We start from the raw sequence: 23,094 nt of genomic DNA on the forward strand, positions 1-23,094 counted from the left end.
AATGCGCGACACCACCACCCCCAGGGTTTTTTTTGCCCTCCCCAGGCTCCAGAGGCTTTATAGGAGCATGGGGAGGGCGAAAACAGCCTCCCCCCCCCCGGAAGCCCTCTGGAGGCTTCAGGGACCTTCAGGAGTCTACCCTGAAGCCTCCGGAGCAGTCAAAATGAACCTGCGAGCAAACTGGAAGTGACTTCCGGTTTGCTCGGAGCATTGTTTTGAGCACTCCGAAGGCTTAAGGGACCTTCAGGATGCTTTTCCAAGGCACCTGAGGGTAGAACAAGAGGCAATGGGTGGAAACTAATCAAGGAGAGAAGCAACTTAGAACTGAGGAGAAACTTCCTGACAGTGAGAACAATTAATCAGTGGAACAGCTTGCCTCCAGAAGTTGTGAATGCCCCAACACTGGAAGCCTTTAAGAAGATGTTGGATAGCCATTTGTCTGAAACTGTATAGGGTTTCCTGCCTATGCAGGGGGTTGGACTAGAAGACCTCCAAGGTCCCTTCCAACTCTGCTATTGCACTGTATTGTATTGCTTCCCTGAAGCCTCCGGAGCAGTCAAAACGAACCGGTTTGCTCGGAGGGTCGTTTTGAGCGCTCCGAAGGCTTGAGGGACCTTCAGGATGATCCCTGAAGCCTCTGGAGCAGTCAAAACAACCCTCCGAGCAAACCGAAAGTCCGGTTTGCCCATAGGGCCAGTTTTTTGCACTCCGGAGGCTTCAGGGAAACTCATTAAGCCTCCAGAGGGCCTCCGGGGGGGCGGGGGGGGGCTCTTTCGCCCTCCCCAGGCTCCAATAGTCTCTGGAGCCTGGGGAGGGTGAAAAATGGCTTTTAAAAAGGGTGAGCTCAGCGCCTCACGTGCCCTGACAAATGGCTCCGCGTGCCACCTGTGGCACGCATGCCATAGGTTTGCCATCACTGCCCTATACCATTTTAAACAAATGGTTGTCCAATCTCTTCTTAAAAACTTCCAGTGTTGGAGCATTCACAATTTCTGGAGGCAGGTTGTTCAACTGATTAACTGTCAGGAAATTTCTCCTTAGTTCTAGGTTGCTTCTCTCCTTGATTAGTTTCCATCCATTGCTTCTTGTTCTACCCTCAGGTGCCTTGGAGAATAGGTTAACCCACCTGCCCCTCTTCTTTGTGGCAGCCTCTTAAGTACTGGAACACTGCTGTCGTGTCATAAGCGACCTGGAATTAAGGAGAAACTTTCTAACAGTGAGGACAATCAACCAATGGAACAGAAGTTGCCTTCAGAGGTTGTGGGTGCTTCATCATTGGAGGCTTTTAAGAAGAGACTGGACAGCTATTTGTCTGAAATGCTATAAGGTCTCCTGCGTGAGCAGGCAGCTGGACTAGAAGACCTCCAAGGTCCCTTCCAGCTCTATTCTGATTGATTGAATGAATGAATGAATGAATGAATGAATGAATGAATGAATGAATGATTGGTTGATTGATCATCCTAGTCTTTTTCTTCATTAGACTAGACGTAACCGTTCCCTCAGTCATGTGCATGTCCAGATGCTGTGGCCTGAATTTAGGGATGTTTGCAAGCAAAACATGAGCTGTACCGCTCAGCTGTGGTTTGTTTCCCCTGAGCAATATTGACCAGAGAAAAGAAATAAGATACCACCATGTTACACTGTGTAGTGGCTCTTCTAAACTTTAAGACTTGTGAACTTCAACCCCCAGAATTCTGGGAGTTGAAGTCCACAAGTCTTAAAGTTGCCAAGGTTGGAGACCCCTGTTCTAAAGTACTGTCTTTGTTTCCCAAGGCTTATCATGAATGCAGCTGCATTGTTGAGCCCAACGCTTCAGTCTCCGGCCTGGCTGCGGCAGGGAAGTGCACATCTTCATGTGAAAGGAGGACTCTTCTCTTGGTCTTCATGTTTGTTATCATTCTCTTCACATTCCTAAGTAGCATTCCTGCGTTGACAGCTACATTGCGGTAAGCTACGTGGAAATAAGACTTATTTGCTGAAAGCCTGAGCCAAAAAGAATGTTTTTTAAGCTGTCTAAATCAGGAGTCTCCAAACTTGGTCACTTTAAGACTTGGGGACTTCAATTCCCAGAGTTCCTCAGCCTGCAACTTGGCTACTTTCAGACTTGCGGACTTGAACTCCCAGAACTCCCCAGCCTGCATGGCTCGGTGAGGAATTCTGGGAGTTGAAGTCCATAAGTCTGAAAGTGGTCAAGTTTGGAGTCCCCTGATAAACTCAAACACTCTCTCTCTCTCTCTCTCTCTCTCTCTCTCTCTCTCTCTCTCTCTCTCTCTCCCTCCCTCCCTCCCTCCCTCCCTCCCTCCCTCCCTCCCTCCCTCCCTCCCTCTCTCTCTCTATCTCTCTATCTCTCTTTTGAAATTAAGTCTGCAGGCAAATTAGTTATTACTCCAGATCAACATTGGCTATAGGAACAAAACTAGGTTTACGCTACATCTTAAATCCTACCTTGATGTGAGCAAACCAGAAACAGCTATAATTTTATATATATAAATATATGTTATGGGACGTGGTATGTCAGTGGCTAAAATGCTGAGCTTGTTGATCAGAAACATTGGCAGTTCAGTAGTTCGAATCCCTAGCCCTAGTGATTCGAAAACTCAAGCACCTATCTACCTTCCTTCTTTCCTTCCTTCCTTCCTTCCTTCCTTCCTTCCTTCCTTCCTTCCTTCCTTCCTTCCTTTCTTCCTTTCTTTCTTTTGAAATTAAGTGAAGGCAAATTAGTTATTACTCCAGATCAACATTGGCTATAGGAACAAAACTGGGTTTACACTACATCTTAAATCCTAACTTGATGTGAGCAAACCAGAAGTGGCTATAGTTACATACAGTATATATACAACTATATGTGTTTATAAGGGACGCAGTGGCTCAGTGGCTAAGAGGCTAAGAGGCTGAGCTTGTCGATCAGAAAGGTCGGCAGTTCAGTGGTTCGAATCCCTAGCACCACGTAACAGAGTGAGTTCCCGTTACTTGTCCCAGCTTCTGCCAACCTAGCAGTTTGAAAACATCTAAAAATGCAAGTAGAAAAATAGGAACCACCTTTGGTGGGAAAGTAATAGCGTTCCGTGAGCCTTCTGTGTTTAGTCATGCCAGCCACATGACCACAGAGACATCTTCGGACAGCACTGGCTCTTTGGCTTTGAAACAGAGATGAGCACCGCCCCCTAGAGTCGGGAATGACTAGCACCTATGTGCGAGGGGAACCTTTACCTTATGTATGTTATATATGATGACCACAGATATAATAAGTGGGATAGTCTGGTTAAACAACCTGCTTAAAACAATTGCCTAAGTTCCTACAACATCCTGAGAGACAAATGAATCAGTCCATCTAACCAACTGCGTAATTCTTATCATTCTAATGAATCATATGGTGTGAAGCCATCCCATGCCTGTGGATACATCATTGTGTTTAAGGATATATTTAACCTATAATGTGGAGACCTATCTGCGTGCACAAGTACAGGTAGTCCTTGACTTAAAACCATGGTTGAGTCCAAAGTGTCCATTGCTAAGGGAGACAATTGTTAAGTGAGTTTTGCCCCATTTTACTACTTGCCACAGTTGTTAAGTGAATCACTGCAGTTGTTAAGTTAGTGACAAGGTTGTTAAGTGAGTCTGCCTTCCCCCGTTGACTTTGCTCGTCAGAAGAGCGCAAAGGGGATTAACATGATCCTGGGACATTGCAACCATCTGTGGGTTTCACATTTTGTTACCCACGGTTCGCCGCGCATGCGCCCAGCCTTCAGCACATGCGCTTTGCTCACACATGCGCCTTCTGTGCATGCATGTGTGTGAAATGGGCCTAAATAGGGCAGCATGGAGCCGAGGCAGGTGGGCCCACCCACGATTTCCACTACTGGTTCAGGTGAACCAGTCCGAACCGTCTGAATGCCATCTCTGCAACCATCATAAATGTCAGTTGCCAAGTGTCTGAATTTTCACCATGTGATCATGGCAGTGGTGAAATCTAAAAAATTGTACTACCGGTTCTGTGGGTGTGGTTTGGTAGGCGTGGCTTATTGGGATCATGTGACTATGTAGTCCTGTAACTGGGGGATCAAAAGACAGAAACTCACTTTAACAATGGCCTGCTGGAGCAGGGGGGTTGGACTAGATGGCCTCCAGGCCCCTTCCAGCCCTCAATTATGATCTGAAGCTGCGTCTAGTGCCAGGTTTGTAGTCCTTCCTTCCTTTCCTTTTTCCCTCCCTCCCTTTCTTTCTTTCTCTTTCTTTCTCCCTTCATTCTTTCTCTCTCTGTCTCTCTCTCTCTTTCCTTCTTTCTCAGCACCCTCCACCCCCCTTTTTTTTGGCCTAGAAGGCTTCAGGGAAGCCTGCTGGGAGCAAAAATGGACCCCACCCATTTTTGCCCCTCCCCCCGTTTTTGGCTCTGCAACATGCGATCATCAGAACTTTTAAAAAAACTTTTTAAAGTGTTATTTTACTACCCGTTCAGGTGAACCGGCCCGGACGGGTAGCATTTCCCTCCTGAATCATGGGAATGCTGCAATGGTCGTAACTGTGAAAAATGTCCACAGGTCACTTTTTTCTGTGCCTTTGTAACTTCGAACGGTCACTAAATGAACTGCTTTAAGTCAAGGACTGCCTGTACCTAAGGGATGGCATTTGCGTTACAACACACATTTGCCACTTCTGCTTGCCCCTCCTCCCAAGAGATGCCTAGCCTTTGCCCAGCTCGTTTTACGCATCCCTGTGTGGTTAATTCATTCTCACCCTTAATGGCAACGGGGGAAAATACAGAACGGTTGTATTCAAATCACTCTGGGGCGCTGATCCTGCTTGCCTTTGTTTTTCAACGTTTGTTTTATGTGTCCTAGGTGTGTTTCCGACAGACAGAGGTCCTTCGCACTAGGAATCCAATGGATTGTTGTGAGAACGCTAGGTATAGTATCCAGGCAAAATCTGTAGCCTTCTCCGTGTTTTGTCTTAATTCGGATACTGGAAGGGAAGGGGAGTGAAGAGAAGAGAAGAGGGGAGGGGAGGGGAGGGGAGGGGAGGAGAGGAGAAGAAAGGAGAGGAGAAGGGAAGCGAAGTAAAGAGAAGAGGGGAGGGGAGGGGAAGGGAAGAGAAGAACAATGAAGAAATAATGGAATGGAATGGGAATAGAATAAGGAATAGGAATAGAATAAGGGATGGGATGGGATGGGAAGGGAAGGGAAGGGAAGGAGAGAGGAGAGGAGAGAATAAAGAATAGAATAGAATAGAATAGAATAGAATAGAATAGAATAGAATAGAGTAACAACTTTATTGTCATTTTGAAAGTACACTAATCGGCATATATTAAAATGAAATTTTGTTGCACGCAGTTCTCAAAGGGTCCCCACCTCCAATATAACTACATATACAGTACGTACATACATACATACATACATACATACATACATACATACATACATACATACATACAATAATGCATATATCCACACACTGTCAACTCACAAAGCATCCTTGCCTCACAAAGCATCCTTACAGTAATTTAATTTACTGTATTTGTTTTTAGGGGTTTGAATTTATTTTATATCTGCTTTGTACAGTTCTTTTAACTACATTTTAACCTCCTCCATGTCAATTGTCAACTGTACATATTTAATTTAATTTTATTGTATCCTGTTATATTTTGTATGAACTGTACACCGCCCCGAGTCCCTTGCGGGAGAGGGGGCGGTCTAGAAGCATTAAATATTATTATTATTATTATTGCATCAACAGAATTGTATCACAGCGGCCAGTTGTTTCGCCGGATTTGGCATTGATTACTAGTCGGGCCCCACCCAGGGGCCTAGGACGTCGTAACGTATTTTCGTAATATACGTGCAGATCCAAGCAGTGCAGCCTTTTGCATTTGACTGATGGTGATTTTGTCAATTTTTAACTGTTTTAAATGTAATTCCAGTGCTTTTGGAATAGCACCCAGTGTGCCAATTACCACTGGAATTACCACTGCTGGTTTGTGCCATAATCGTTGAATTTCAATTTTTAAGTCCTGGTATTTTGCGATTTTTTCATATTCCTTCTCGGCGACCCTGCTATCACCTGGTATTGCGATGTCTATGATTGTAACCTTATTTTTCTCAACCAGTGTGATGTCTGGTGTATTATGCGCCAGTATTTTATCCGTTTGTATGCGAAAATCCCACAAGATCTTGACCATCTGACCCTCGACGACTTTTTCAGGCTTATGTTCCCACCAGTTTGTTGCTGTTTTAATATTATAATTTTTGCACAAATTCCAGTGGATCATTTGTGCCACTGAATTGTGCCGCATTTTATAGTCAGTCTGCGCGATTTTTTTACAGCAGCTGAGTATGTGGTCAACAGTTTCATCAACTTCTTTGCAGAGTCTGCATTTGGCATCATCAGAGGATTTTTCGATTTTGGCCTTAATGGCATTTGTTCGGATAGCTTGTTCTTCCGCAGCCAGGATTAGTGACTCTGTTTCTTTCTTTAATGTACCTGCTGTTAACCATAACCAAGTTTTTTCACTGTCCACTTTATCTTTTATTTTTTCCAGAAATTGGCCATGCAATGCTTTGTTCTGCCAACTCTCCATTCTTAATTTTATCACATCTTTTTTGTATTCTTGTTTCGTCTGTTGGGCCTTCAATAGATTTTTGTTCTTTACTTCGATTAATAGATGTTCTTGACTTTCTTTTAAATAATCAGCCAGTGCATGTTTTTCTTCTTCAACTATTTGCTTCACTTGTAATAATCCTCTGCCACCTGATTTTCGGGGCAGGTATAGTCTATCAGTGTCACGCGTGGATGTAAACTGTAGTGCATTGTCATTAGTTTCCTGGTTTTTCGGTCTAAAATGTCCAAATCAGCTTGTGTCCAGTTAACTATACCAGCTGTGTATCTTATAACTGGTATTGCCCAGGTGTTTATGGCCTTGATTGTATTTCCACCATTCAATTTAGATTTCAAAATTTTCCTAACTCTGTTGGTGTACTCTCTCCTGACAATATTTTTTACTTCTCCATGCTTGATGTTATCCAACTGCAGAATGCCTAAGTATTTGTAGGCTTCATTTTCGTTGCATTTAATTAGTTGGCCATTGGGCATTTCAATTCCCTCACACGCAGTGATTTTGCCTCTTTTTATGGATACAGTGGCACATTTTTCCATGCCAAACTTCATTGAAATATCGGTGCTGAATACTCGGACTGTGTTTGTCAATGATTGGATTTCTATTTCTGACTTTCCATAGAGTTTCAAATCATCCATATATAATAAATGCGAAATTTTTTCGGCTTCTTTGGCTGTTTGGTAGCCTAATTTCATTTTTTTAAAGATTACTGATAGTGGGATCATCGCGATGATGAAGAGAAGAGGTGAAACTGAATCACCCTGGAAAATTCCTCGCTTGATATTAACCATTCCGTAGTTCTCATTCCCTACTGCCAACTCGGTTCTCCATTGTTTCATCGCCTTTTCAGTAAAGGATGTAATATTTTTGCTAATGCCAGTTGTTTCTAAGCATTTTATGATCCAACTATGCGGCAATGAGTCAAATGCCTTTTTGTAATCAATCCAGACCATATTCAAGTTCGTTTTTCTGTTCTTACAATTTTCTAATATCATTTTATCAATTAGGAGCTGATCTTTTGTGCCCCTGCTCCTTCTTTTGTTGCCTTTCTGCTCTACTGGCAAGATGTTGTTTGTTTCCAAATAATCCATAATGTTATCTGCAATAATGCCTGTGAGTAATTTGAAGGTTGTTGGCAAGCATGTTATTGGTCTGTAGTTTTCAGGTATTGTTTCTTTAGTTGCATCTTTCTGAATCAAGTATGTTTTTCCAGTTGTCAACCATTCATCAATTTGGCCATTTTGTAAAATCTCATTCAGTTGCCTGGCCAATATTGCATGTAAACTGGTCAGATATTTGAGCCAGAAACCATGTAATTGGTCCTTTCCAGGTGATGTCCAATTCTTTACTTTTTTTACTCGATTTTTGACCATCTCAGTTGTTATTTCTAATACTTGCATTTGTTTGTTGCCAATGCTTTTCTCAAAGTCATGTATCCATTTTGCTTCCTTATTGTAGTCCTTTGCATTTTCCCACAATTCTTTCCAGAATTTAACTGTGGCCTGCTTTTCTGGTTTTTGACTTTTGGTGTCATCATTCACATTAAGACTTTGATAAAAACGCCGTTGGTCTGATCGAAATTGCTGATTTTGTTTATACTGGATGATTCGTGCCTCATATCTTTCAATTTTCCTAGCTGTTGCTGTTATCTGCTGTTTTACAATCTCTACAGCTTCATTGATGTTTCTTGTATCCAATCTATACCTTCTGATTAGCTGATCTATAATTTTGTTGTTTCTAAGTCGTTGCTCACGCATGTTCTTCAAATTGCTAGCATCTGCCCTTAATTTTTTAACTTTTTGTTCCAATCGGATTTTCCACTTTGGCTTTGATGCTTTTTCTGTTGTGTAACTAGGTGCTTTGATTTTAATGCCTAGTTCATTAGTGACTATTGCGGCTGCGCTGTACATTAACTGGTTCGTTTCCAAGATGGATCCCGATTCAATTGTTGAAAGCACTGCATTAACCATTTTCATGATAGGGGCCAAAATTTTCTTAGGCACAGTTTTTAATGATGGTAAACGTTGCCGTTCCTTATTAAGCAGAAAATGCTCCATGATCTTGTCCTTCAATTCTTTTTGTTTCTGAGTTAGTTCATCAGTTGGTTCAGTGATAACTGGTTCTGGTGATAGTGTTGTTAGAAGTTGTGAATGCCCCAACACTGGAAGTCTTTAAGAAGATGTTGGATAGCTATTTGTCTGAAACGGTATAGGGTTTCCTGCCTAGGCAGGGGGTTGGACTAGAAGACCTCCAAGGTCCCTTCCAACTCTACTATTGTATTGTATTGTTATTTCCTCCCCGACAGCTTCTTCTGGGAGTTCTACTACAATGCCTTTAGGTGTGTCTTGAGTATCAGTTATTTCTGCTTGTGATGTTGTTTTCTCAGTTTTGCAATTTGCTTGAATTTCCTCAAGTTCAACTTCACTAAACACTTTATTTCGTGTAATAAATCGCCTTTGATCTGCAAGTCGTTGTTCACTAACATTTGAATCTGGATGTTGTTGTTTCCATAATTCATACATTCGCTTTAAATAACCTCTTTTCCCAGGCTCTGAGTTGTAATAACAGGCCATTATGGCACGGTTTTCATCGGCACTATATTTTTGTCGTTTTGTTGGCTGGTCCACTTGTAGCCCACTTTTCGACGGATGTCCAGGGACCTCAACATCCGCCGCGGCCCTTGTTAACCCGCGTGACGACCGATGCGGTATAGAATTTTTATTTGTTTCTTTCACCATGTTATATGGGTTGGCGGGTTTTTTTATGGGGCCAGGTTGCCAACCTGACCTCAACCCTCCTCCTTTCTCATCCGGGCTTGGGACCGGCAACGGCGGAGTTGTTATTATTATTATTATTATTATTATTATTATTATTATTATTATTATTATTATTATTATTATCAGAAGTGCATCACAGCGGCCAGTTGTTTCGCCGGATTTGGCATTAATTACTAGTCGGGCCCCACCCAGGGGCCTAGGACGTCGTAACGTATTTTCGTAATATACGTGCAGATCCAAGCAGTGCGGCCTTTTGCATTTGACTGATGGTGATTTTGTCAATTTTTAACTGTTTTAAATGTAATTCCAGTGCTTTTGGAATAGCACCAGTGTGCCAATTACCACTGGAATTACCACTGCTGGTTTGTGCCATAATCGTTGGATTTCGATTTTTAAGTCCTGGTATTTTGTGATTTTTTCATATTCCTTCTCGGCGACCCTGCTATCACCTGGTATTGCGATGTCTATGATTGTAACCTTATTTTTCTCAACCAGTGTGATGTCTGGTGTATTATGCGCCAGTATTTTATCCGTTTGTATGCGAAAATCCCACAAGATCTTGACCATCTGACTCTCGATGACTTTTTCAGGCTTATGTTCCCACCAGTTTGTTGCTGTTTTAATATTATAATTTTTGCACAAATTCCAGTGGATCATTTGTGCCACTGAATTGTGCCGCATTTTATAGTCAGTCTGCGCGATTTTTTTACAGCAGCTGAGTATGTGGTCAACAGTTTCATCAACTTCTTTGCAGAGTCTGCATTTGGCATCATCAGAGGATTTTTCGATTTTGGCCTTAATGGCATTTGTTCGGATAGCTTGTTCTTGCGCAGCCAGGATTAGTGACTCTGTTTCTTTCTTTAATGTACCTGTTGTTAACCATAACCAAGTTTTTTTACTGTCCACTTTATCTTTTATTTTTTCCAGAAATTGACCATGTAATGCTTTGTTCTGCCAACTCTCCATTCTTGATTTTATCACATCTTTTCTGTATTCTTGTTTCGTCTGTTGGGCCTTCAATAGATTTTTGTTCTTTACTTCGATTAATAGATGTTCTTGACTTTCTTTTAAATAATCAGCCAGTGCATGTTTTTCTTCTTCAACTATTTGCTTCACTTGTAATAATCCTCTGCCACCTGATTTTCGGGGCAGGTATAGTCTATCAGTGTCACCACGTGGATGTAAACTGTAGTGCATTGTCATTAGTTTTCTGGTTTTTCGGTCCAAAATGTCCAAATCAGTTTGTGTCCAGTTAACTATACCAGCTGTGTATCTTATAACTGGTATTGCCCAGGTATTTATGGCCTTGATTGTATTTCCACCATTTAATTTGGATTTCAAAATGTTCCTAACTCTGTTGGTGTACTCTCTCCTGACAATAGTTTTTACTTCTCCATGTTTGATGTTATCCAACTGCAAAATGCCTAAGTATTTGTAGGCTTCATTTTCATTGCATTTAATTAGTTGGCCATTGGGCATTTCAATTCCCTCACATGTAGTGATTTTGCCCCTTTTTATGGATACAGTGGCGCATTTTTCCATGCCAAACTGCATTGAAATATCGGTGCTGAATACTCGGACTGTGTTTGTCAGTGATTGGATTTCTATTTCTGACTTTCCATAGAGTTTCAAATCATTATTATTATTATTATTATTATTATTATTATTATTATTATTATTATTATTATTATTATTATTATTATTATTATTGCCTACTCTCGAGTTGCCATAGGCAGGGGGAAGCAATGGCTTGAGCCTCATGATTTCATTAGGGCCTCGGTCGGAACCCTGATAAATACACTCTAGGAAACAGTCTAATTCGGATGTGTACATGTACATGGCAAGAAAAACGAACCATGGGACTTTATCAGACGGATGTCATAAACCAGTGGCTCCCAACCTTTTGGGCACCAGGGAGCTGGTTCCATGGAGAAAAGTGTTTCCGTGGACCGGAGGGGACGTGGTTTAGTGTGCAGCTTGCCACCCACGGATGGGGCTTTGCTTTTTTCACGGCCTAGTTGCTGTCATGCCTCTGAGAGGTGCCAGTCCACAGACTTGGGGACCCTTGCTTTAAACTGCTGAAATTTTGGCATGTCAGAATACAGTCCAGATAGTCCTTGACTTACCACCATTCGTTTAGCAAGCATTTGAAGTCACAATGGCACCATGACTTATGACCATTTTTCACACTTACGGCCATTGCAGAAATCCTTATGGTCAGGTGATCAAAATGTGGATGCTTGGCAACTGGCATGTATTTCTGCACTGTCCGGGGACATGTGACCTTCCCCACCTGCTTCTGAGCAGTAACGTCTGTAGGGGAAGCCAAGTTCATTTAACACCTGCATTATTCACGTAATACCTGCAGTGATTCACTTCAGAACTGTGTCCAAAAGGTCGCAAAAATGGGGCAAAACTCACTTAAGACTACCTAACTTGGCAGTGGAAATTTGGGGGTCAGTTGTGGCCATAAGTCAAGGACTGGCTGTATAGACGCTGAGCTAGAAACATTCCATTTGTGAAGGACGAAGCTTTTGCTGTTCTGCTATCACTGGGAAAATATATAACCGTGGTGGCGAAACTATGGCACGCAGAGCCATTTCCGAGGGCATGCAAGGTGTTGCCCAGTCAGCTCCAGTCAGGGGTGGGTTCCTGCCAGTTCTAAGCTCTTCTCTAGAAGAGGTTCCACAAATCTCCAGTGTCATTTAGAACCGGTTCCAGCTCCCTCCCCGCCCCCCGCCCTTCCACACATCATCAAGAGGAAGAGCGAGAGGAGGAATTCTGGGAGTTGAAGTCCACAAGCCTTAAAGCTGTCAAGTTTGAACACCTCTGGGTTTTTTTTTCTAAGGTGTTAGGGGTGCAAGGGTCTCGTAACTTGACAGCTTTAAGACTTGCGTGCTTCAAATGCCGGAGTTTCTGAGCCAACATTTTGGTTGCTAAGCAAGAGCGTTGTTAAGTGAGTTTCACCACATTTTACAAGTTGGCCACGCCCATCCAGTCACATGGCCAGCAAGCCACTCCCACCCGGTCATGTGGCTGGCAAGCCACTCCTACAAAGCAGGCCACACCTACAGAAGAGGTTCTAAAAATTTTTGAAACCCACCACTGGCTGACATGCACACCCTGGCCAACTGATTTTGACCTTGATTTTCAGCCGTTTTTCACCTTCTGGAGGCTTCAGGAGGCTTCCCTAAAACCACCGGAGGGTGAAAAACAGTCCAATGCGCAAACCGGAAGTCGGAAAACAGGCCATTTCTGGCCTCCGGAGGGCCTCTGCGGTGGTTGGGGGAGGCTGTTTTCACCCACCCCAGGCTCCTAGAAAGCCTCTGGAGCCTGGGGAGGGCGAAAAAGAGACCTATTGGGCCCACCGGAAGTCGGAAAACACACCATTTCCGGCCTCCGGAGGGCCTCCCAGCGGGTGGGGGAGGCCGTTTTCTCCCTGCCCAGGCTCCAAGAAAGTTGTGTGCACATGCGCGGGGCAGTGGTGTATGTGTGTGTGTGTGTAACATGTGCATGTGCAGGGGGCATGGCACCGGGGGGGGTGTAAAATTATGGCGGTGGGCACGCAAATGCGTGCGATGGCGTGCGTGCGTGCTTTTTGCGCCCAAGGCAAAATAGGTTTGCCATCACTGATATATAAGGTTGATCTTGGCACTGGTATTTTTTTAAAGAGGTCACGAACCGTTCTGAGTGAATATTGTCTTACCGCCTGTTCTCTCGGAGTCATCCCCCCCCCCATTTATGAAGTTAGCCAGTGGAGACTTTCAAAAATAAATCTGATTCCAAGAAAGACAAGATGAAATATGATTGACACCCCAGCTTGTTCCAGAAGTAAGTTGCATAACGTGAAATGCTGGAGATATATGACACCTCTCGTTTCTTGTCTTTTCACAGGGAGCATCCCGGGCCCCATTGCTTTTGGGTCGATGATTGACAAGTCGTGTCTTCTGTGGCAGAGTCAATGTGGTGAACAAGGATCTTGTTACGTCTATCAGAACTCCTCCATGAGTCGGTACACCCTGATCGCTGGTCTGATATTCAAGGTAACTCCGGATTGCAGCAACAGCAATAGTCGACTTCTATAGACTTCTATACTGCTTCGTAATGCTTTACAACAGGGGTCCCTAACCTTTGTGGCTTGGCAGCCCAGCTGGGGGGAGAGAGGAGCCCACCACTCATGCGGCTGGTTGTGACTAGGCTACAGCCCGATAGTGGGCTGCGGCCCACATGTTGGGCACCCCTGCTTCAACACCCTCTGGACTGATTTACAGAGTCAGCATAATTCCCTCAACAATCTGGGTCCTCATTTTACCGACTTCGGAAGGATGGAAGGCTGAGTCAACCTTGAGCTGGTCAGAATTGAACTGCTGGCAGTGGGCAGAGTTAGTCTGCAATACGGCATTCTAACAGGGGTGGGTTCCGGCAGTCGCTACTGCCGGTTCGCTTGTGGGTGTGCCACAGACGTATGTGCAGTGTAATAGAACTTGCTCTGCGCATGCGCAGAAGCCAAAATAAAATGGTGGTGCCATAGGCGCTGCCCGGAGAAACAATTTGGGGGGCATGGCAGGCCTGGGTCGCTGCCGGTTCCAGCGACCCAGGCCGCCAAACCACTACCGGTTCAGCCGAACCGGGCCAAACTGGTAGGAACTCACCGCTGCATTCCAATGACTGTACCAGCATGGCAATAGAATAGAATAGAATTTAGACTTATATACCGCTTCATAGTGCTTTATAGCCCTCTCTAAGCGGTTTACAGAGTTAGCATATTACCCAACAATCTGGGTTCTCATTTTACTCTGCAGTGGGCTGAGTTAGCCTGCAATACTGCATTCTCACCACCAAAGATCCCAATTCTGCTCATATTTCCATAGCTTAATTAATGTTAAATAAAATGTCCCTTAAGCTGAGCTGCCAGGTAGATTATGGCGGCTCATTTAAGGAGACCTTTATACCAAACTCTTCTACAGGTAGTCCTCAACTTACAACCATTCACTTAGTGACCATTCGAAGTTACAACAGCACTGAAAAGAAGCAGCTTATGAGCATTTTTCACTTATGACCGTTGCAGCATCCCCCACAGTTCACGTGATCAAAATTCGGAGGCATGGCAGCTGGCACGCACATATCTATCTATCTATCTATCTATCTATCTATCTATCTATCTATCTATCTATCTATCTATCTATCTATCTATCATATATCTATCTATTTATCTTCTATCTCTAAATGATCTATCTATGTATCTATCCATTTCTATCTATCTACTATCTATCTATGTATCCATCTTTCTATCTATCTATCTCTAAATGATCTATCTATCTATCTATCTATCTATCTATCTATCATCTTCTATCTATCTCTAAATGATCTATGTATCTATCTATCCATTTCTTTCTATCGATTTATCTATCTATCTATCTATCTATCTATCTATCTATCTATCTATCTTCTTTCTATCTATCTTCTAAATGATCTATCTATATCTATCTATCTATCTATCTATCTATCTCTAAATGATCTATCTATATCTATCTATCTATCTATCTATCTATCTATCTATCTATCTATCTATCTATCTATCTATCTCTAAATGATCTATGTATCTATCTATCCATTTCTTTCTATCTATTTATTTATCTATCTATCTTCTTTCTATCTATCTATCTCTAAATGATCTATCTTTCTATCTATCTATCTATCTATCTATCTATCTATCTATCTATCTATCTATCTATCTATCTATCTAATCTATCACCTAACTAGCTGGCATTAGCGCTGATGATGTTACATAGTTGGGTAATGAAACGTCTGCTAGAAAACAAGCAAGCTCAGAGAGCACCAAGGACCCCTCGTGTTGAGGACTAACTGAAATCTGGGGAGGCATCGTGCTAATGTTTTAGAGTCGTTTGGTTCATCCAAGGAGCCAATCAATTCCTGTTCCGATTATCTTTTTGGTTTTTTGTATTCTAAGAAACGGGGGGCACGTAGGAACGGCGTTCTTGCTGAAAGATTGAAAACCCAAATTTGGATGTCTTACAGGTGATGGGCTCGTGTTTCTTCCTACTAGCCTGCATGCTCTACAAAGCCCCTTCCCCTGAATCTCAACACGGCAGCTCGGCCGTCTCCGAAAATGGCACCTGTGATCTCCAGGAGAGTAAATCTTCACATCGGCCTCCGGAGGGCGACGTATAGCCTTTGGGCTATCCCAAACAACTTTCTCATAATTGCCCAGAAACTGTGGCGAAAGAATGTCTGACTCGTCTCTTCTTCTTCTTGCAGATTTGGCTTCTTTTCCTCCTTTTGCAGGGAAAAACAATTTTGTGAAGATCTATTATTGGTTTTTGTGTGTGTGTGTTTTTTTTTTTCCACAAGCAGTAAAAGCACATGGCAAAACTTGAATCCTTGCCTGTCCGCCATGAAAAGGGGGAGCTAAGGATCTTGAAGAGATGAGCTTCATTTTCTCCCAGATCTAGACTGCAATTCCGAGATGGTCTTGGAATATTAAAAAGAAAATGGAAAGCAACAGCAAGAAGCTGGTTTTTTTTTTACTTACTCAGTGAAAAACCCTTGATTTATGGAGTGCTTTGATCTTGTATTTAGACAACAGATCTGACCTCAAGATTTGTGCCATTTTTTTCTCTCCACTTCTTACAGTATTAATTTATTTAAAGAAGGGCTAAACATAACTTTATACCATTCCTTTACAAAGCACAAAAGAAGCCAACCATGCAATGGACCACACATTCAAGCTGATGTAAAAGTTTCTTTGGTATAAATGAGGTATAAATATCGTCTAGCCAACCCATCGTTTGTTGATTAAAAATGTGAAATCTTTCTTAGGTAATTTTTTGGGGGTCTGTTATTTGTTATTCATTTATGTTATTTGGTCTGGGTTTTTTGGGGGGGTCTGCCAGGTTTTCAAGTGATGAAACCCATTCAAAGAAGAAATGTGCAAAGTCCATCTTCGAAAACAAATTTCTTTTATTTAGGTAGATATCAAATTGGCAAGGTCTGTTGTAATTCCGGATCTGACATAAACAGGAACTACACCACATCATATTGTAAGTTAGAAACACCCCCTCGAAAGTCACACTCTCCAATAAACACTCAATCCACATTGCCCCGTGTCTTCAAACTTTCCGCAGCCCTCCCGACCTCTGTATTCACTGACAGAGGCGTTGCAGGCTGATCCTTCACTGTTTCCAGGGTGGCCCCACGGACCAGATCTAAGCCCTTGAGTTTGACACTCCTAGACTAGAAGATGATGGAGGAGGAGGAGGAGGAGATTTCAATGGTGATAAAAAGGGAACAATATGATTTCTTCCTGGTTACATCCAAAAACTTCTAAAACAGTGGTCACCAACTGATGGTCCATGGACCACTCGTCATCCACGAGAAAATTTTGCTGGTCCGCAGAAAAATTATTTGCATTTTTTATATTGCACTAAATTAGGGATCCTCAAACTACGGCCCCTGGGCCAGATAGGTGCAATGAACGCTTGGGCTTGGGGGACAACAGACTCAAGCTTAACCCCTCCAAGACTGAGTGGCTGTGGCTACCGGCGCCCCGGTTCAACCAGTGGATGCCATCGCTGGCCATAGGGGGCGAACAACTGCCCCCCGTGGAACGGGCGCGCAATTTGGGCGTCCTCCTTGATGCCCGGCTGTCGATGGATGACCATGTGACAGCCGTGGCGAGGGGGGCGTTCCACCAGGTTCGCCTGGTGCGCCAATTGCGCCCGCTATTGGATCGGGACACCCTACGCACAGTCACTCATGCGCTGGTGACGTCTTGCCTGGACTACTGCAATGCTCTCTACATGGGGCTCCCCTTGAGATGCACCCGAAGGCTGCAGCTAGTTCAGAATGCGGCCGCGCGTGCCATCATGGGAGGAACAAGATACTCCCATATAACACCACTCCTGTGCGAGCTGCACTGGCTACCTGTGGTTTTTCGGGTGCGTTTCAAGGTGTTGGTTACTATCTTTAAAGCGCTCCATGGCATGGGACCTAGTTACCTGCGGGATCGCATCTCACCTCACACATCCCTACGACCTATCCGCTCTCACAGGGAGGGACTCCTCCAGGTGCCATCCGCCAAGCAGTGCCAACGGGTGGCGCCTAGGAGTAGAGCCTTCTTTGTGATGGGCCCAACCCTCTGGAATGACCTCCCCCCCGATATTAGAACTATTAACGACCTCCGCTCCTTCCGACAGAAGCTTAAGACCCACCTGTTCCAATTAGCTGGCTTAGCCGATTTATAGCTCCATCTTTCACCTCCTGGCAAACATTTTATTGTGGAATTTTTAAGGGAATTTTAATCTTATTTGTATTTTAATTAAATATGGTACAGTATATTTTCTACCTCCTCCGTCTATGTCTATGTTTATGTCTATGTATTCTATTTTGATATGTATATGGTTTTTAATAATGACTGTACACCGCCCCGAGTCCTGTGTAGGAAAGGGCGCGGTTTATAAATAAAAGTTTGATTGATTGATTGATTGATTGGGCTGCTGCAGAGAGTCTCCCCCTTCGGGGTCTTTTTGTGCAGGTCGGAGAGGGTCAGAAATTCCAACTTGGGATCTGCTTCTCCCTCCTGGTGTGGGGATTTGGGCAAAGGCTGGAGGGAAGCGCCGCTGGTGGCGAAGAGCTGGAGGGCCTTGTTCCAGTGGGACTGCATCATGGCCTGGAACTGGCTGACCATCTCAGCCCGCTGAGCCTCCAGGTACCTTGCCTTGCACTTTTGCAGGTCTTCCCTCTGCATAGAAAGCCTATGCTTGTAATCCTCAGTGAGGTGCTTCTGCTAAGCCTCCTTCTCGGTCAGATCCAATTTGAACTGAGCTGTTTTGCCAAATCTTTCTCATGGTGGCTGCCTAGCTCCAGCAACTGCTTCCTGTTGGGGCCCTAAGCATCCCAGGCGGGGAGGCGAGGAGTGACTGAGAGGGGAAGGGTGAGTAGAGGCTGGCAAGGCGCCCCTCGAAGTGAGCGACATCGAGTTGACCACGCCCACCCAGTCACATGACCACCTAGCCACGCCCTCCCAGCCGATCATTAGCCAGATCATATTAGTGGTCCACGGGATTTAAAATTATGAATTTAGTGGTCCCTGAGGTCCGAAAGGTGGGTGACCCCTGTTCTAAAATCAACTTGCCAAACTTAACATAACAAAATACACAAAATCGGTCAGCAAACATTTTCTCAAACGGTTGGTTTGCACTTGTTCAAAATGCATAGTGAGTGCAAATGTTTGAATTCATATATATTTGCTGGAGGTAATTGGTTTTTTTTCTTTGTAATTTTTAAATTGAATTCTTAAGCTTCCCAAGCTACATATTTGGCACAAAGGGGGGGAAACTTCATTGGTGTTGTTACAGGGGAGATCATGAAAATGAGGCGTTGATTCCTGGCAATATATCACTTGGTTTGTTTGTTTTTTAAATTTATTTATTTATTTATTTATTTATTAAATTTATAGACCGCCCCCTCTCCCCGAAGGGACTCGGGGCGGTGTACAGACAGCAGGATAAAACAATATATGGAATTAAATAATCTTAAATACCCCTAAAATCAAATTAAATATTAGGCTGTACAGTAGAATAAAAATTAAAAACAACCTAAAAAACCTACCCCTAAAAAATTTAAAATGCAGGCTAGAAGAATTAAACTGCGGTTAGGCCAGGCCAGCTAAGTTGAACAGGTGGGTCTTAAGTTTCTTGCGGAAGGAGCGGAGATCGGTGGTTATTCTAATGTCGGGGGGGAGGTCATTCCAGAGGGTTGGGCCCATCACAGAGAAGGCCCTACTCCTGGGCATCGCCCGCTGGCACTGCCTAGTGGACGTTACCCGGAGGAGTCCCTCCCTGTGAGAGCGAATCGGCCGCAGGGATGTATGAAGTAAGATGCGATCCCGCAAATACCTAGGTCCTGTGCCATGGAGCGCTTTAAAGATGATAGTCAACACCTTGAAACGCATGAAAAGGCATGAATAGCCTTTAGGAGGCTTATAGGCTTATTAAAATAACATGCTAATAATAAAAATACACACCAAGCCTTTTTCCTTGGTGAGATAATTTTTTCCATCTGCAAGGAAGAGCTTTGCTTCTATTTCCATTTGGAGAGGGAACAAAACTCTCGTGCTTTTTATTTGCATATGGAAACAGAATCTATTGATTGGATGAGTCCAAATTCAATATTTAAGAATATTTGACATCTCCTGTTAAAAAGCCAGAGAGCAAGAATTGGGGAGAAAATAGATAGTCTGTTTTGACCCTGCCTTAGTAGAAAAAAGAAACGGACTCCTCGCCAGTAAAAACCGCTCTTTATTTACCTCTTGTGAATTAATTGCATTCACCCACCAAAAGTCCAGGCAAGAGTCCTTCAAAGAGTAGAACTTATCAGTTCCTTGTGATAATTGTAAGGCCATGAGCTCCCAGCCGAAAGGCTGCAAATTAAGTTGTGGCAAGCAGCCTTTTTTTTTGCTCAAATTTTGCCCACCCCGCAACCCCCAGGAGCACTCTACAAGCCTCCTAAAGACTGTACATGCCTTTTCACGAAAAACAGGCCATTTTTGGGAGGTTTGCAGAGTGCAAAAACTTTTTTTTTTAAGTCTTATACTCCAGTGCATCTTATACTCCGAAAAATACGGTAGGTAATGGAATATTGTTATACAAAGAAAAGGCACTTTTACCTCACTCTGAGTAGCTTATTCAGGTTTGGGTAACGTTGTAGATCAGGGGTTTCCAAACTTGGCAACTTTAAGACTTGTGGACTTCAACTCCCAGAATTCCCCAGCCAGCACATTGAAGAATTCTGCAAGTTGAAGTCCCCAAGTCTTAAAAGTTGCCAGATTTGGAGACTCAGACTATATATCATTTTAGATCTGCTCTGTGTGGTAAAGTCACCATGCTAGACAGCAGGAGGCTGTGCGTTCTAGTACTGCCTTAGCCACGAAAACCAACTGGGAGACATTGGGCGAGTCATTCTCTCCCAGCAGACCTGCCTCACAAGGTTGTTGTTCTTGGAGGGAAAATAGGAGGAAGAGGAAGGAAAGTATTACTGTGTTTGCTGCCTCGAGTTATTTATAAGAATAATAATAAAGGCATTATACGAACAAACAAAAAGACACATCTGTGGTATACATTTGACTTGCAAAGCAGTTTCCCAGAATTTCTTCCATCAGTATGCAAAGCAATGAATAAAATTAACTAGCTAACGGATGGGAAAGTCTTGCTCAACCTTGCTATTTTCAGACTTACTAGGGGACACTGTTGTTATTCTTTGTGTTCTGATCTTGGCTTCCCAAAAGCACGAAGCTGACTCCTCGTCCCAATAAATATCATTTTATTTCGTTTCAATTTCAATTTTCAATTTTATTTGATTTATAGACCACCCCCTCTCCCCGAAGGGGCTCGGGGCGGTGTACAGGCACCACATTAAAAACCATATACAAAGAATAAATACACTTAAAATCAAATTAAACCTTAAAGCTGTACAGGATGATAAAAATTAAAAATTAACTTAAAACCAACCCCTAAAAATTTAAAAGTGCAGAATTGAGGGACTAAACTGGGATTAGGCCAGGCCAGCTAAACTAAACAGGTGGGTTTTAAGCTTCTTACGGAAGGAGCGGAGATCGGTAGTTGTTCTGATGTCAGGGGGGAGGTCATTCCAGAGGGTCGGGCCCATCACAGAGAAGGCCCTACTCCTGGGCGTCGCCCGCTGGCACTGCCTCGTGGACGGCACCCGGAGGAGTCCCTCTGTGAGAGCGGATCGGCCGAAGGGATGTATGGGGCAGGATACGATCCCGCAAGTACCTAGGTCCTGTGCCATGGAGCGCTTTAAAGATGATAATCAACACCTTGAAATGCACCCGAAAAGCCACAGGTAGCCAGTGCAGCCCGCGCAGGAGAGGTGTTACGTGGGAGTACCTAGAGACTCCCGCAATTGCCCGCGCGGCCGCATTCTGAACCAACTGCAGCCTTCGGGCGCATCTCAAGGGGAGCCCCATGTAGAGAGCATTACAGTAGTCCAGCCGGGACGTCACAAGTGCATGGGTGACTGTGCAGAGGGCGTTCCGGTCCAATAGGGGACGCAATTGGCGCACCAGGCGAACCTGGTGAAACACCCCCCTTGCCACGGCCGTCACATGGTCATCCATTGACAGCCGGGCATCTAGGAGGACGCCCAGATTGCGTACCCGATCCACGGGGGCCAGCTGTTCGCCCCCAATGGCCAGTGATGGAAGCAACTGGTTGAACCGGGTTCAATCAGCAAGCCCAACTGCCTCCCTGGGCCCCACTTCACGCATAGGGACTCACAACCGGTTATCTGTGGCACAGTGGACTCTCTTGGCTCAAGGCCTTCCCTTATGACAGTGGTTCTCAATTATTTTCTGTCATGCCCCCCCTAGGAAGAAGAAAACATTTCGCGCCCCCCGCGCGACTGTAAATAGTATCATTTGTCTATAAAATTGTTATAAGTACACCTCTGCATAACACTGTATCCTTGTCAATCCATGATGGATCCCAATAAGGACGGTTACCCCTTGCGATGATGTCCAGCCACCAAACTCCCATATTTTGCGAAGTGGATAATGGACTACAAAGAGAAAATATGGTTTTAGGGCTTGAAAGCTACGCAGAAGAAAGGAAGGCCAACCCATCAAAAGGATGGAGAGCTGAAGAAGGATTATTACAATATCCCTGGAAATACTACCACCTTATTGGAGCTCATAGGCTGCTTGTAGTAGATTCTTGGCAGAGCTGAGATGGAGGTGGAACATCCACTTTGCTGGTCCAGTGGCTGAGGCATGGAAGCCAGCTGGGTGATTTTCCCTCTCAACCCGACTCACCTCACAGGGTTGTTGTAGGGAAAATAAGCTGAACAAGGAGCACTAGATGTATTATGTTCCAGCAGGGGGCTGGACTAGAAGACCTCAAAGGTCCCTTTCTCTTACCTTCCTGTCCCCTTCCCCCACCCTACCCTATTCCAACAAAAACATTATAAAAATATTTATTTCCCATTTCTTGCCAGCCCTAGCAAAGAGATTGGCCTTTCCTAATGGCCTCCTCTCCAAGCCCTCCTTGGCCCAGCTTCCCCGCAGCCCACAAAGCTTCCCGGTTTGGGTGTGGGGGGCAAGGGAAATCCCAATGCGGCAGCCGCGATGTTCCGGACGGAGCGATTCCTGGGTTTGTATTTGCGAGCTCCGAAGCGAGCGCTCCTCCGGGGCGGAGGCAGGCAGGCAAGCAGGCGGGGCGTGCGCTGGGGTGGCTCGGCCACCGGGCGTGGCCAAAGCGGTCCCTGAGAGGCTTGTTTGCTCGGCCAGCAGGGCGGAGGCGGAGGGGCGGACCCCCGTTTCCCGGCAGCTTTCGTGCTCTCCCCCCGACCCGGCGAGGAAGAGGAGCCGATGGGACCCGCCGTTGCCGCCTTCGCCGCCAGTTAGCTCAGAGGAGACGCGAGCGAGGCCACAAAGACCTCTTTGTGCACCAGCGGCCGCGGCCCCCTCGTTTGCACCCAGATGGAAAGAGAGCCTTCACGACCCTCTTTACGGAGCCTCGCGCCCCCCCTGGGGGGCGCGCCCCACTATTTGAGAACCGCTGCCTTATGATAACCGCTACCCCACCACCCCTGCCCTGGGCCCGTGACTGATGAAATGTGCGGTAACCTGGCGGGCACATTTCCACAAGGGGAGTTTAAAGTGAATTCCTCTCC

General features: G+C 44.5%; 1 protein-coding gene across 3 annotated transcripts in view; it reads left to right on the forward strand.

The window, feature by feature from the left end:
• SLCO4A1 (solute carrier organic anion transporter family member 4A1) overlaps positions 1 to 16,867 on the forward strand; it is a 72,424-nt gene extending 55,557 nt beyond the window's left edge. For all 3 annotated transcript variants that reach the window (XM_081948893.1, XM_081948894.1, XM_081948895.1), the window contains exons 9-12: positions 1,774 to 1,946; positions 4,839 to 4,903; positions 13,279 to 13,427; positions 15,424 to 16,867. In XM_081948893.1, coding sequence (XP_081805019.1) covers positions 1,774 to 1,946; positions 4,839 to 4,903; positions 13,279 to 13,427; positions 15,424 to 15,576 — 540 coding nt within the window. In that variant the 3' untranslated portion in view covers positions 15,577 to 16,867. The remainder of the gene's footprint in view (positions 1 to 1,773; positions 1,947 to 4,838; positions 4,904 to 13,278; positions 13,428 to 15,423) is intronic.
• Positions 16,868 to 23,094: the final 6,227 nt, after the last annotated feature.

This window comes from Natrix helvetica (genome assembly GCF_964273705.1).
Source record: "Natrix helvetica genome assembly, chromosome: 3".
NCBI classification, from domain to species: Eukaryota; Metazoa; Chordata; class Lepidosauria; order Squamata; family Natricidae; genus Natrix; species Natrix helvetica.